This window comes from Protobothrops mucrosquamatus, unplaced genomic scaffold, assembly GCF_001527695.2.
Source record: "Protobothrops mucrosquamatus isolate PMUCROS unplaced genomic scaffold, P.Mucros_1.0 scaffold1049, whole genome shotgun sequence".
Classification (NCBI taxonomy): Eukaryota; Metazoa; Chordata; class Lepidosauria; order Squamata; family Viperidae; genus Protobothrops; species Protobothrops mucrosquamatus.
This window is the reverse complement of record NW_015387281.1, coordinates 567668-582689: the sequence shown is the minus strand read 5'-3', so window position 1 is coordinate 582689 and position 15022 is coordinate 567668. Positions and strand designations below refer to the sequence as shown.

At 36.5% G+C, this 15022-nt stretch overlaps 1 protein-coding gene across 1 annotated transcript in view; it reads left to right on the top strand.

Moving 5' to 3' along the window:
• The window catches only part of ANO9 (anoctamin 9), a 53359-nt gene that overhangs the window by 10168 nt on the left and 28169 nt on the right, over positions 1 to 15022 (top strand). Inside the window, exons 2-7 of the mRNA XM_015820065.1 lie at positions 305 to 361; positions 10022 to 10138; positions 10454 to 10584; positions 11368 to 11420; positions 13387 to 13445; positions 14511 to 14593. Of these exons, the coding sequence (XP_015675551.1) occupies positions 305 to 361; positions 10022 to 10138; positions 10454 to 10584; positions 11368 to 11420; positions 13387 to 13445; positions 14511 to 14593 (500 nt within the window). The remainder of the gene's footprint in view (positions 1 to 304; positions 362 to 10021; positions 10139 to 10453; positions 10585 to 11367; positions 11421 to 13386; positions 13446 to 14510; positions 14594 to 15022) is intronic.

Genomic DNA, 15022 nt, shown 5'->3' with positions numbered 1-15022 from the left:
TTTCTTTGGTCTGAGTTTTGTAGGTTAGTGTTGTGGTTGTAAATCAAGATTTATGGTGTCAGGCATTATATGAAACTAAATGACGGAGTGCAATATGTAGATCAGGCCATTGAGATGAAACCAATGATATCTGCTTAGTAAGACTCAGCCAAGACTAAATATAATACCTATGAGTAAAACTTTGCCAGGGGAAGGAGAAAAGTGGGCAATTATGGTTGGAAATGTTGTACATCAAAACTAAACTGTGACATGGATACTGTTAGCATAAAAGAAAAACATCTTTGACCATTGCTATCTTTTCTAGGATGAAATTCCATTGATGCCTTTATCCCCTTTGGAAGACTATGAAGGACTGATACCAGTAAGTTATAGATCTGCGACTTTGGTTTAGAAGCCTTTAAAAATAATTTTGAAAGAGGATCTAAGGAACACTTTCATTCTAATCTTAAACATAGATTTAATGCTTTATCTGCATATTCATTCATTCATTCATTCATTCATTCATTCATTCATTCATTCATTCATTCCCTGCCTTTATTATTACTACAAGTAATTCAAAGTAGCAAACATATTCAACACACCTTCCTCCTCCTATTGTCTCCACAACAAGAACCCGGTGAGGTGAGGTGAGCAGAGAGTGACTGGACTGGAGATTGTATGTATTTCAGATTGCAATTAAAAAAAAGTTGCAGTTATGATGGGGATCAATCCAAAATGTTCAAATGCAATTGTTTTGGCCTTGCTTGTTTCATAGCTGCTACTGTTTTTAAACTGAATAGAAATTACTCAATTAGAATGCCTGTGTCATTTAATTCAATTCACTGCTAGGGGCTCAAAGAGGGACAATACTTTCAAATGGCAGCACTTTGTTCAATTTGTCATGGAAATTGTTTGGACTTGTTTCTTAACATTTTATAATGTTGTTTTCATAATTGTTCATAATTGTTGTTTTCCACAGTCCCAGGCAAGGGAGTTGCGATTCAATGAACGATGGTATTCATGGGAAGTCCTTTAATGAAGATCTGAGGAGTCTTCAGTTCTCTTATGTGCAAACAAATTTTACAATTTGCTGATTCAGATTCACTTTCTACCTGTAAAACCAGTGTTGTTGGTTTTTTTTGCACATTCTCAGATTATAGTCATTAATTTTATCCAAGAGATGCTTCAGGTTATGGGAGGGATGTTAAACCTAACCCTGTAAGTAAAATATGTGGGAAATGGAAAGAAATAAGTATGTGTTAGATTTGTTAATGCTAGGCTTAGTAGGCAAAGTGTCTGAATGCACTGACTTGGTAGAATTTCCATCTTTTAAAAAAGGTTAACATCTTATTCATCCCAGAATTACACTTTGTACACTATATAATGGCAGGGTGGTTATATCATGGTTTTATCTTTATAAGGCTTACTAGACAAACCTCTCCTCAACTAGGATTCTCAAAGTGTAAGTCATGACTTCTGGAGAACTGCAAGCAAAATGAGGGAGCTGTACTTCCTTCCCCTTTGCCAGAATGCAGAATGTAGACACTGGTGCTCTCCCTCAGTGTCCCCTATGCTCACAGCAATAGTTTCTCCTGAGTGCTACCAGTAAGGCAACTCAGCCAGAGCCAAGGCCAGGGGTCTTCAAACTTGGCTCTTTTATGACTTGTGGACTTCAACTCCCAGAATTCCTCAGCCAGCGGGCCTGGCTGAGGAATTCTGGGAGTTGAAGTCCACAAGTCATAAAAGGGCCAAGTTTGAAGACCCCCTAGCCAAGGCACTCTGGTCTAAACTCAGTTTCTCCTTTCCAAGTTGTGGCTCTTTTCCCTGAAAGATTGCACAAGGTACCAAGCCAGCATACTCATTCTAGAAAGCAAAACTATCTGGCTTCATGACGTGTCAGCCTTCTCTCAGAAACAGAACAGTATGGAGTCTGGATTGTCTGAAGTGGCTGTGCAGGTTCAGGAACAGGACAGAAACTTTCTAATTGGCAAAGAGGAATTTTATAGATACTTAGACATACACATGCACAAGTGCAGCCCTGTTGGGGCAAATAAATCATCATGAGATCAAACCAAGGGTGATATAATGCAGAAATATAAACCTTCCTTCCCCTTCCCCTTTCAAGGATGGTGGACAAGAGAAGACATTGAAGGTAGAATGTAGACAAGGTAAATAGAAGGTAGATATGTATACACATATCATACAATGGAAGTTACCGGTACATGGCAGACAATAAACAACAGAAACCTCAGCTTAGCATTCAAAATACAAAACATGTATAAAACTTCCACAACTACAGGAAATGCGAATAGTCGGACACATGGCACAATCAAATCCTGCATCCAACCATTCGCAGAAAATTTACCACCTCAGGCCATATATTTGTGTGTATGTGTGTACTGCGAAGTACAGGGCAGATTGCCTATGCTCCACTTTAGGACATGTGAAAGAAGGGTCGAGGGATGGGGTTTTAGATTGGAGCAATTGCTAACATTATGGACCACTACAAGTGCCTCTCCCCTATGGATGCATGAGGACATTTTTCAGGATTTTTTTCTCTGAAGACACAAGCCTGATCAGATATAATTTCAAACTCTTTCTTTGTTTTGCCATCTCTCCCCCCACTCCCAAAACACTTATTCCTGGTTGGGAAAAGCTATTGTACTATCAGATTCTGGATCATCTTTACATAATTTATTTCCAAATGTCTGTTCAGTGGAAAAGAATAAAAAGGCAGAGAGTTAAGGGAATCCATCTGGATTTGTTAATGATTAGTGTGTTCAGGCATTATTGTCTGCTACATCAATTGTGTTAGAGAACTTGGAATTCTGCAGCTATCTGAATACCCTCTTCAATTCAATCAGAATAGAATCAGGATAAAGCTGGAAGGGACCTTGAAGATCTTCTAGTCCGAACCCCCTGTTCAAGTAGGAGACCATATACCATTTCAGATAGGTGGCTGTCCAGTCTTTTCTTAAAAACCTGTAATAATCAAGCTCCCACAACTTCTGAAGACAAGCTGTTCCACTGGTTAATTGTCCTCACTGTTAGGAAATTTCTCCTTAATTCCAGGTTGCTTCTCTCCTTGATTAGTTTCCATCCATTGTTTCTTGTCTTGCCTTCTGGTGCTTTAGAAAATACCTTTACCTTTACCTGGGCCTTGAATAGTTGTACATTCCATCTTAAAGATAAATCAGAAATCAGTGATCATAGCTTCAGGCATTGATTAATTTTTTCTCAAGTTTCAGCTATATTGAAATTACTGGATGTTGTCTCTCCTGTATAAATACCTTGATTAAACAAGATTAAAGAACCAATTTATGGGCTATTTTTACAATACCATTAACCTTGGATAGATTTCCAGAACCACTCACAGAATTTTATAGGGCACTGATATATTATCTTCCAGCTGGAACATCCTCTTATTTGGTAATCCATGTTTCCATTTTTTCCTTACCAAGAAAACTCCCTTAAGATATTGAGGAAAAAGAAGCAATATCTATGCAATGCATTTGATTGGTAGCACCAATAGTTCCTCAAATAGTTTTAAGTTTCATCTAGATTTAGCACTGTATCCTTTGGAATTATTTTTTTTTAAATTCAAATTCATTTATTTTTCCCAAAGAGAATTAGCTCAAGATGCCCAAGGGAAAAAATTTAAAAAAATACTTCCCCAATTTTTCATTTTTTTAAAAAATCCCTAAATAAACCTCATATCATAAACCTCCTAAGCGTTAAGATATCCTTAAAATAATAGTTTTCCATTTTAAAGAAATTGACAAATCATTTTTATAATGTTGCTATGAAAACTACCCAAATATAGTTGTCATTAGGAATCAAGCTTGGCTCCAGGGAATCTTTACTTTTTTGTTTAGCTTGATACTCTTTATGGCTTTTAAAAATGGCTGAAAAACCTCAGCATAAATGTAAGAAATCTAACCAAAGAGTATTTTGCCATTAAATAAAGGTTTTTTTTAATTACTTACATATAGTACAATATCTTTGTTGATAATACATGAACCCACTAATTCTTATAAAAATCAAAGGAATGTTCACTTTTTTGACATTTTGCAAAGAAATCCTGTGTAGCAAGAATTATATTACATTTTTTTCCCCAAAAAGAATAGCTGTCAGACAACAATTTCCACTCTTATAGGCAATTCTTGGATATTTGAGTGCTATACATCATCCATAATATATTTATTTCTTCTTTAGCAGTTCATCTATCAAAATGAGAGCATTTTTGCCCTTTTTTGATGAACAAGAAAATCCACTGAATGTCAATAAAAATGATGGTACACTGAATGTTCTATTTCAATAAATATAGCATCATCGTTAAAAAAAATATTTTTTTTTAAATTAAGTATTATTTTTTGGATTTTTAAAAATAAAGCAAAACAACATCAGAATGATTTTTATCATTTCCTCAGGGATATCTATGTATTGGCTGTTTGACTTTTAAAAAGGGTATGAGCAGGACTTGCATAAATTCAATTAATCTATTCAATGCTTCATTAAACATTTTGAACTATCATGTTGGCTCAGTTTGCTTGACATTCTCATGTTGCACTGATATTTTACTGATTTTACTGATATTTTATTTTTTACAATGCCTTGGTAAGGCCACACTTGGAATACTGATAGAAATGACTTTTCTGACATCAGAAATAGACTTACTTAAATGTGGTGCAATCTATACATGCTCCTTTGAAACTCTTTAGAATTTGAATGAGAAGGCATATTGTAATGAAGTATTACATATTTTGATTATATAAAATGTAATCAGTTATGGATCTGTGTATTCAAACTGTTTGATTAGATATTATCTTCTCCTAGAATAATTCCATTCTCCTTTCACTGTTTTTTTTCAGTTTCTTCCTTGTATTGGTTGTCATTCTATGCTTATTCAGTGCACTGAATTTTCACAAGACTATTTTCATATATCACCCAAAAAGTTATTGTTTGGTTGATGAACCTTTTCTTTCTTTCTTTCTTTCTTTCTTTCTTTCTTTCTTTCTTTCTTTCTTTCTTTCTTTCTTTCTTTCTTTCTTTCTTTCTTTCTTCCTTCCTTCCTTCCTTCCTTCCTTCCTTCCTTCCTTCCTTCCTTCCTTCCTTCCTTCCTTTAGAGTTTGGAAACCTCAGGGCTTGGCTGATTCTAAGCTAGTGAGACAGTAATTATGTTTTCTAATTCAATCTGCTTTAACATGTTTTAAATCACAGTGCTTCTTCTTTCCTTGAGGCATAGTCAAAAGCTGATCCACCAACATCTAAATCAAAAGTCAGCAATAAGTTCCTCAGTAATTCAGACCGTGTGCCACTTTTTTTCTTCCTTCATTAGTGAAAATGGCAATGGCCCAGGGCAAGGCAGAAGGACACCTTGCTCTGACATTTGGGAGTTACTGTATATGTCACCGCTTGTCCTCTGGTAGCATTCTGATACTCTAGATCAGGGGTGGGGAACAATGGCATTTTATGACTTGTGGACTTCAACTCCAAGAATTCCTGAGCTAGCCATGTTGACTCAGGAATTCTAGATGTTGAAGTCCACAAGTCATAAAGAGGCCATAGTTCCTCACCTGTACTTTAGATAAAAATCTTCCCATTTCAAGTGAAAACATTTTATCGTGGCATAATATGTGGTCAAAGAGAGCAAGAATAGAATAGAATAGAATAGAAGCTGGAAGGGACCTTGGAGGTCTTCTAGTCCAGCCCCCCGCTTAAGCAGGAGAACCTATACTATACCATCTCAGACAAGTGACTGTCCAGTCTTTTCTTAAAAATCTCCAGTGATGGAGCACCCACGATTTCTGAAGGCAAGCTGTTCCACTGGTTAATCGTCCTCACTGTTAGGAAGTTTCTCCTTAATTCCAGGTTGCTTCTCTCTTTGATCAGTTTCCAAACATTGTTTCTTGTCCTGCCCTCTGGTGCTTTGGAGAATAATTTGACCCCCTCTTCTTTATGGCAGCCCCTCAAATACTGGAATACTGCTATTATGTCACCCCTATTTCTTCTTTTCTTTAGACTAGCCAAACCCAAGTCCTGCAGCCATTCTTCTTATGTTTTAGTCTCCAGGCCTTTGATCATTTTAGTTGCTCTTCTCTGAACTTTTTCCAAAGTCTCAATGATTAAGATTAAAAAAGGCAGAAAAATACCAAGTGATTTTGGTAAAAATAAATGTTCTGGAAGTAAGAAGAAAGCTATGTCAGAAGCTTCTTCTGAATAAATTGAACTACAAATAAAAAGTGATGAAATGTCTTGAGATGAAGCTTAAAGTAAGGGAATGCAGAATAGGTAGTTTAGAGATTTCTGTGGGAATGATAACAATATGTCTGTAGGGTGAGTGGAAATTTGCCTAGTTTTTATTTATAGCTATGACACCCCTCCATATTGAGGGTCTGGTGGCTTATTTGCTTATTAATAAGTAATTAGAGGCTTTTGTAAGCTCTGAATTAACTTTAGCCAGAGAGATTCTCTTATTCGTGCTTTTGCCGAGTAGAGGTAACATTTCTTTAACACCTATCATCAAAAGAGCTAGAAGAGTCAACCACAAACACTCCATAGGTTGATTACAGATATCTCCTATATAAATTAGCTGGCAGAATGTGGCTTTGACACTCAGCTAAGATACCTTGCAAGCAAACCTATTACTGGGAGGTGATGTGATATTTATCTTAAGCTGTGGTTAGAGGCATCCGGGCAAGGTCTGGAGATAAGCAAAGTTTATCATTAGCGTAGTTAAAAAAAAATACACCCAGAGGTAGACAACTTATATGATGACGAAGTAGGATTAACTAATTAATAGAATATTATGGGATGGCTTTGCTTTATGCACATGTGCAACTGTCATGTAACTTTGTAACCAATTGGGAATTCTCTTATTTTTGTTTTCTGTGGTAAATTGTGTAAAAATAACAGCCTGATTTCGGGTGTGCTCCTTGGGTGTGAAACTCAGTGACATCCCCTTCTGCTTCTGCACAGAACTAAAGAGTTTTGTCTTTCCTTATCCTGTGTGGACATTGGCTTCTTTACACCGGGTTTTAGTACCTACCAATCTTTTAGCCAATAAGTCAAAAAGTAAAATTAAAACAAATTCAGAGAAACAGTTTCAGAGAAGAGCAACTAAGATGATCCAAGGCCTGGAGACTAAAACATATGAAGAAGGGCTGCAGGACTTGGGTTTGGCTAGTCTAAAGAAAAGAAGAAACAGGGTTGACATGATAGCAGTGTTCCAGTATTGAGGGGCTGCCACAAAGAAGAGGGGGTCAAATTATTCTCCAAAGCACCAGAGGGCAGGACAAGAAACAATGGTTGGAAACTGACCAAAGAGAGAAGCAACCTGGAATTAAGGAGAAACTTCCTAACAGGGAGGACAATTAACCAGTGGAACAGCTTGCCTTCAGAAATCGTGGGGGCTCCATCACTGGAGGTTTTTAAGAAGAGACTCGACAGTCACTTGTCTGAAATGATATAGGTTCTCCTGCTTGAGCAGGGGGCTGGACTAGAAGACCTCCAAGGTCCCTTCCAGCTTCTATTCTATTCTATTCTATTCTATTCTATTCTATTCTATTCTATTCTATTCTATTCTATTCTATTTCCCACAGAAAAAAAGAATTGAAAAAGAAACCATAAATTCTCAGAAGAATGTTAAAAATGGGAAGACTGTAAGGAGTAGATAGGATAAAGCAAGAAATGTTATAAATATGAATGTGGCTTGCCTGTGGAGTGGCTGTGCGACCTGTGTAATATTGACAAATGCTGCATTCCATGGCTGAAGATTGGAAAAGGAAAGTTGGCAAGAGTGAATACAAATCTTTACAGATAATAATATGTTAATTGCATTTGGGAAGATATTGGAGGAATTTTGATCCAAAGGCCACGAGAGGCGACAATGACCAAAAATTATGAGTTTTGTGCCAGGTAGTGGTTGAACAGACTGGAATTTTGCTCCTTAGCAGGCATTGAAAAATGTGGAAAAATATTTTTCACACATTCCTTGATTTTGAGAAAATCTATGGGTACAGTATATGTCACAGAATGTTTCACACAAATATGGAATCAAAGATTGGTTCCTGAATGTGATAAAAATAGGACAAAAAGGAAGAAAAACTGTCATGTGAATAAATGGAATGCTTAGTGAATTATTTCTCAGTGAGTAGTGAATAAGACAAAAATGTGTGCTGCTCCATTAGTTGCATAATATATTTATGGATCAATGTATAGGTAATATTTGTGACATCGCAGGTAAATAGATTAGGGATACTTTTATGTAGAGATGTTGACTGAGAATTCAAATGCTTTTCAGCAAATACTAACTCAAATGTATAATATGATGAGGGCTAGGAATTTGGAAATTAATGAATTAAAGACCAAAGTAGTTGTGTGTGGCAAGAGAAGGGAATGACTGATTTCAAGTTATAAATAAATTGCAAATAAATAGAACTAATAGATGTTTGTGCAAGAACTTAGTAGAATATTTACTAAAGATGGGAAAATGGACAGAGCCGTATTTTTTTTTTTTTAAGTGGAAATGTTGATAGAAAAGTTGTGAGTAGTGTGTGGCCTGCTCAAACTGCGGAAGAATTTGTTTCTGTCAATGAATCAATGTATGAAACTGATGGAAGGAAAAATAATTTGCAAAGAGAGAATGGGCTATAATAAACTAGACAACCTGTGAACTGTTGGGTTATCATTTCAGAGGCATTTCCTTACCTAAACAAAGAAACAGAATAACCAAGGGCAAAAAACTAGTAGAAGTGGGAGCAACTTCCAACTTTCTGTTGACTTGATTACGGCTGATCGTCAGCCAGTGGTCCCACCCTAACCCTCTGGAGGCTGAGTAGGCTAGTCCCAGCACTGGCTGCTGGAGGGCGATCAGCCATAATCAAGTCAGCGGAAAGTTGAAAGTTGTTCCCATTCTCACTGCTCTTTTGCCCTTGGTTATTCTGTCTACCTGATCACCAGGAGCAAAAGGAGGGGCCAGTCTATCTGACCTTCAGAGGACTAGGGTGGAACCAGTCTACTGAACTTCCAGGCACTGAAGGAATCACAAATTTGCCAAATTTCAGTCCCTTGGGCATCATTTTGGATGCATTATATAAGTTAGCACATTTGAGGTACCATAATTGAAAAACTGTTGCCCTATTTAACTGTTTCACTCAGTTAAAACCTACAGATTCAAGAGTTTTAGTAATATGCAGATGGTAAACTTTCTTATTCTTTTTTGTGTGCTTTCTATAATCTTGCTTATCCTAATACAGGATATTGGAAGAATAAAGAATATGAGTATCTTATTTTATTGCATTCGTTTTTCTGAAAGAAAATATTTCATTTTTCTTCATCCTTTCCATCTTTTTAGTAAAAAAAAGGCAAAAGGAGGGGGATTAGAAAAAATTGGGGGGGGGGAATCCAACTATCCCAGTTGTTTTCAAAGTTTTTCCATCTCTATCCTACGATGATATCTGAATGGGGGTAGTGAATAACTCATGCTTTGTTTTCAGGTGATAAATCATAATTTGGATCTGCAATTTGTTTTTGTCTTACTGATTGGAAGTGCAGCTTACTAAATTTCTGTTAGCTTTGTTCATCAAGGAGTGATGAAGGCCAACTATACTTAGCATGATGTGTCGATGAATAAACATTGGAAAGAAAATGAGTTATAGGGGTTTTTTTTACATGTGGAATTGATTAATGGAATCATGTGGTCAGAAATACAAAACAGAAATATTAGGAAAGTATTTTGGAGAATGAATTCTAGAGGGAAGGTGCTTTCCAGTGTTATTTAAAAAGGAAAAATTAGATTATTGTTTCTTTGTTTATTTATTTATTCATCAAATTTTGAAACCACCTGTCTTTCTCAGAGGGACTTTGCTTATTATATATGTGTAATGTATGCATAATATATTATACATACATAGTTAGTCTCTGGGGGGTGGCCAACATATACATTTAATATAGTATTATTATTGTTTCCTTCTGTGAGACAAAGAAAACTAATTATTGATTTTCTACTAATGGATTCAATTGATTGTTTTTCTCTGACCAGCCCCCTAGCAAATGGGACTTTGTCCTAGTTTGTGATGATCACAAGATGAACAGTGTGGAGGATCGCATGAAAAAGAAATTTCTGGAAGAACTGCACAAGAAAGGGTTCATTATCAAGGTAGGACTAACATCCCTTCCCTCTCCAAAGCTGACACGACATTCCTGGATATCAAGCTGACATGCTAGTTTGACCTGCTCTTGTTTACAAGAGGACTACAGCTTTCCTTGCTCAGGATGGAGCTGATGTCAGGTAGCTCACTGACAACACAACAAACTCGTGCTTTGATACAGTGGATGTAATCCGCCTAACAGGCCTTTTTTCGAGCATGGTCATAATGCTTTTGCATAATACACGAGTATGAGAATTGAGGATTCCTCCTAGACTGTTGTCTTATAAACCTTTGTATCATTTATGTTTCTATCAAATTCTTAGGAAATTCAGGACCAAAAGCTCTTTTATGGAGTTCATGCACCAAGTGGAATCTTCCGAAAATACCAGTGGCTTTTGAATAATCCTGATAATGAGCAATTAGATTACCAAGAGTCAGCAATCATGTCAACAAGGTAAAGTGGCCATCCATCCATCCATCCATCCATCCATCCATCCATCCATCCATTTAGTCCCAGTCTCAGTTCTTTACAGAATCTGCCACCACTGGGGGCAACTGGTGCATACAGTTTGTGCTCAAGTGAAGCTCAAGTGATTAACAAGTCATGAGGTCATAAATTAATGAAAAAATTGTTTTGAAAAAAAATGTTTGGATTGGTACAGAGAATATTGCTTTTAACTGAAAGCTTCTAATTGTAGCTGAGGGGCAAGGATTGGTCGAGAGTGACTTTCTAAGCCATTTTGAAACTGCAAAGATATCAACACTATTCATTTCAAGTAATAGATTTTTGTTAAGGCATCTGCACTTGCTAGATAGCACGTGGAAACTAAAATTAATTATAGTGCTTGCTGAGCAGCTACAGTATATAGATTACTGTGTAGAATACAGAGAAAGAACTGGATGCTTTTTAAAACAAAGCAAACAAACCAAACCAAAAATTTCTGGGAAATAGGGAGATCAATCCTTGCAGCCTCTTCACTGGCAATGCCCCTGGTGAGCTATTGCCTCTTTTGCCTAATTCTCAGAAATGGATCTATTTGCTCTTGTTTCTCTAATCGGCATAAAGTAGGATAAAGTAGGATCACAGTTAGGGATAGAAGGATAAAAGTTATATGCCTTAACAGCTTCATATCAGGGAAAAAATACTTTTCTATCATGGACAACAACAGTTGTATTTATACCTGTCCCTGAAGAGTTTACACTAGCATTGCTGTTTCTCAGTTCTTGTATGTTTTAGGATACGTATTGTGAGCTTTATCCTGCAAAACACAGAAATTCCACGTACCAAAGGTATGAAAATATCTTTTTCTTTATCAGTGTAAATATAATCCATTTGTATTTCATTTTCACTCTGCAGTGTCCTTTTTACAAATGCAGCTGTGATCATCAGTCAGTTTTATTATTCACAGTGAGGCACACCTCACTGTGGGGAGGCTTCATCCATTAGTACATGTAACCATACCTGCAAGCTGACCCATCTTTCTGATGAGTAGTAATGATGTGATTAATTTTGTTTTTTTTAGCAGTGTCACCTCAGACAAACAATCTGATGCTCTTAGGATCCAATGTTTCATTTGTATTTGCAATGTGATGGATTGGAGGAAGTGTGATGATGTTTGTAGGATGACCAAGGTTCAAATTCCACTCAGAAAAAGCTTGTGCTTTATTACAGGAAACATTTTGTACAGTGTAAAAGTCTTGAACTGTCATCCAATGATTGTTCAAACCTTTGTGGTGCAGATTTGGTAGCCCAATCACTCCCTATGTTCTTTCTCTTGTGTTATTTCTTTGCTACAGCTCCTGTGGAGGGGGCCAGGATCAGTTTCACTTCTGAGGAGGGGGAAAACCAAGCACACACATATACACAAATTTACTTGTGTGGTTATTTTTAAGAGAGGTTCTGGGGCAAAAAGAGACTCCAGACAGGTCACCTATCTAGAGAGCTAGTGTGATGTAGTAGTTAAGATGTTACACTAGGACAGGGGTAGTCAACCTTGGCTCTTTTATGACTCGTGGACTTCAACTCCCAGAATTCCTGAGCCAGCTATGCTGTCCTAGTGTAACATCTTAACTACTACATCACTACTCCCTGCCCTAGGAACAGGGAGAGCCAGGCTGTAGTTGCCCCGTCAGCCATGCAAGCTCACTGAGTGATTTTGGGCCAGTTCAGTCTCTTTTGGCCCTCCCTCTGTCAAGGCAAACAGAAGGAGGGTACACTATATATGCTACCTTGAGTTCCTGTACAAAAGACAGAATATCAATCAAATAAATAAATTCCTGCGTTCATTGTTGAAGCCACCTTCCCTACCTGACATTTCCTGTTTTTGTGGACCACAATTCTCACCACTCCCTCCCAATCAGCAGAACTAATGATTGAGGGCAACAGGAGTGATGATTTGTCATCTGTGGACTGTAGGTTCTCCATCCTCTGTTTTAGGGCTTTAGTACTGAAGACTGGTTAATTACACCTGAGAATATTCAGGTATCAGGAAGAGCTAGAATACAGGTCATATTAACCTGTTTTTAAAGCTGGTGCCAACTGTCTTTTAAATCATCCGAAGTTTCCAAACTCTTTTCAAAGGCAGATTTAAATGGTTTGGCTTGCAGTAATCCAGTTTCTCTCACGGAGGCACATATCACGTAAACCAGTCTGCTTTTTCCAGACATAGCTATACCTGCAGCTGACTCGACAGCCCCATTTGGGTAAAAGTAATTTCTTTTGTCATCACCTGAGAATTGATAAATAATGCAAACTTGGTTTTTGAATGACATATTTGCTTGCCATCCCAAGCAAACCAAATCATTACCATGGAATTAGCTGTCAAATGACCAGGAGGAAATATTTTATTTCAAGCTGTTTATGTCCAAAATTAAAAATAAGTTAAAACGATCTACAAACAATCGGATAGCCACGATGTCTTGTAGTTTGCCCTAGAAAAGGCTGGTGTATTGTATTTCAGTTTAATCTATTTTTGTGAATTGTTTATTTAGTTACAGTGCTACTGTAGCTCTAGAAGGAAAAATGTTTATCAAATGAACGAGTAACAGAAACTAGAGCAGAAGAATTAGCCTTAATTGATATGCACATTCTAATATATATGCATGCTGCTTTGAGATACATATGCATCAAGGAGACCTTTACCTGCAAGGCTTTGTTTAGAATACTCACTTAAGTGTCTATTTGAAAGAAATATCATGGCAGAACTGTACTTTTGAGGGGGGGAAGGTCTTGATCTTGTTTCTCTTCTGCTATTAGAGAAGCTTCGTGACCTGATAAAGAAGAAAGTGTTTGAAACTGCATTTCCTTTACACGAGGTGAGGAAGCCTGAAGGCCACCCTAAAACTGATGAATACAGATGTTAAATTAAATAGCAGTTGTGAACTTAGGTTGAGAAAAAGAGTTGAGTCTTTGTCTTGATTACTGGATCCAGAGAGATACACCATTATAAATTGCTCTGTGTTGACGCTATCAACTGCATATAGAGAGAATCAATACAAAATGATTTACAGATGGCATTTAACACCGGCGAGATTGGCCAAAATGTATAAAAACATAGACCCGAAGTGTTGGAAATGTAAAATTAAAGAAGGAACATTTTATCACATGTGGTGGCTGTGCCCCAAAGTAAAAAATTATTGGGAACGGATAAGAGATTGGATACAGGAGATAACTAAGATACAAATGGATTTCAAACCAGAAATATTTCTTTTGGGCATAATAAATTTAAAGATGGAAAAACAACTCCAACACATCATTATACACATATTGACTGCAGCTCGTATAGCATATGCGCAATGTTGGAAGAGTGAAAATATTCCTACAAATGATATGATTATGTATAAAATCTTGGAATGCGCAGAAATGAACAAACTTATGTTAGAATTAAAAGACAAGGAGACATCAGAATTTTATGAAATTTGGAATAAATGTTATAATTGGCTAGAACAGAGAAAGAAAAAGACATAATTATTGATGTACATAAAATGTAAATAAGATGTAAAGAATATTTAAAATGTAAAGCACTGTTCTGTTAGAAGAAAAGATTTATGTTTATGTAGTTTTTGGTGTATGGTATATAGTGAAAAATAAAAAAAATAAAAAAAAATAAAAAAAAATAAATTGCTCTGTGTATTAGGGATGGTGGTGGTGGTAAGGAAAGTGCTTAATTAGAAGAGGAGGGTAAAATAAATGTCAGAAAATACATTTGCAATGCATTAATATAACCAGTACAAGAAAAGCTTTATTTGACAACTGTGTCTGTATACTGTATATCTATCTATTCAGCATCTTGTAGGTGTTTATTGCTCAGGGCTGAAACATTGTTTATAGAACATATAATCTTTCAGTTTTAACATATTTAATTTCATTATTTTATCTAGAGAAAAAAACTGGGTGGATTTCTGAAAATGAATTGGGCTCAATGGAGAGCTCTCTTCTGTAGGCAACCAATTGGAGAAATCAGGTAAGGGACGGAGGATTTGGAAACATTGATGAGTATGCTTTGATATATGACATTACTACAATAAAAACATCATGTTAATTCAGATAGCTTTTTGTGTTCTATTTCCTTATCTAAAGGAAAGGAACATTTGAATAAGATTTAAATTGTATTCCCTTTTTGATTCTGAATTGAGATCATGTTGTCACAAACTGAAATGATGTCATGCATTTCAGTTAACAATCTGCTTCTCTTGAAGAAGAGATGGTTTGTTGATATTTCACTGTCTGATCTGAGGATTAAACCCTGCTACAGCTCTTGCCAGTGTTGCTCAATTTTTGAACATATTTTAATAATCTAGTACTTGAAAATTGAATCACTGGATTTCACCAAAGTTCAGTGCAATCTGCTGCTTTTTTTGCCTCTGAGACTAGCTTCCATTGACTGCTTTTG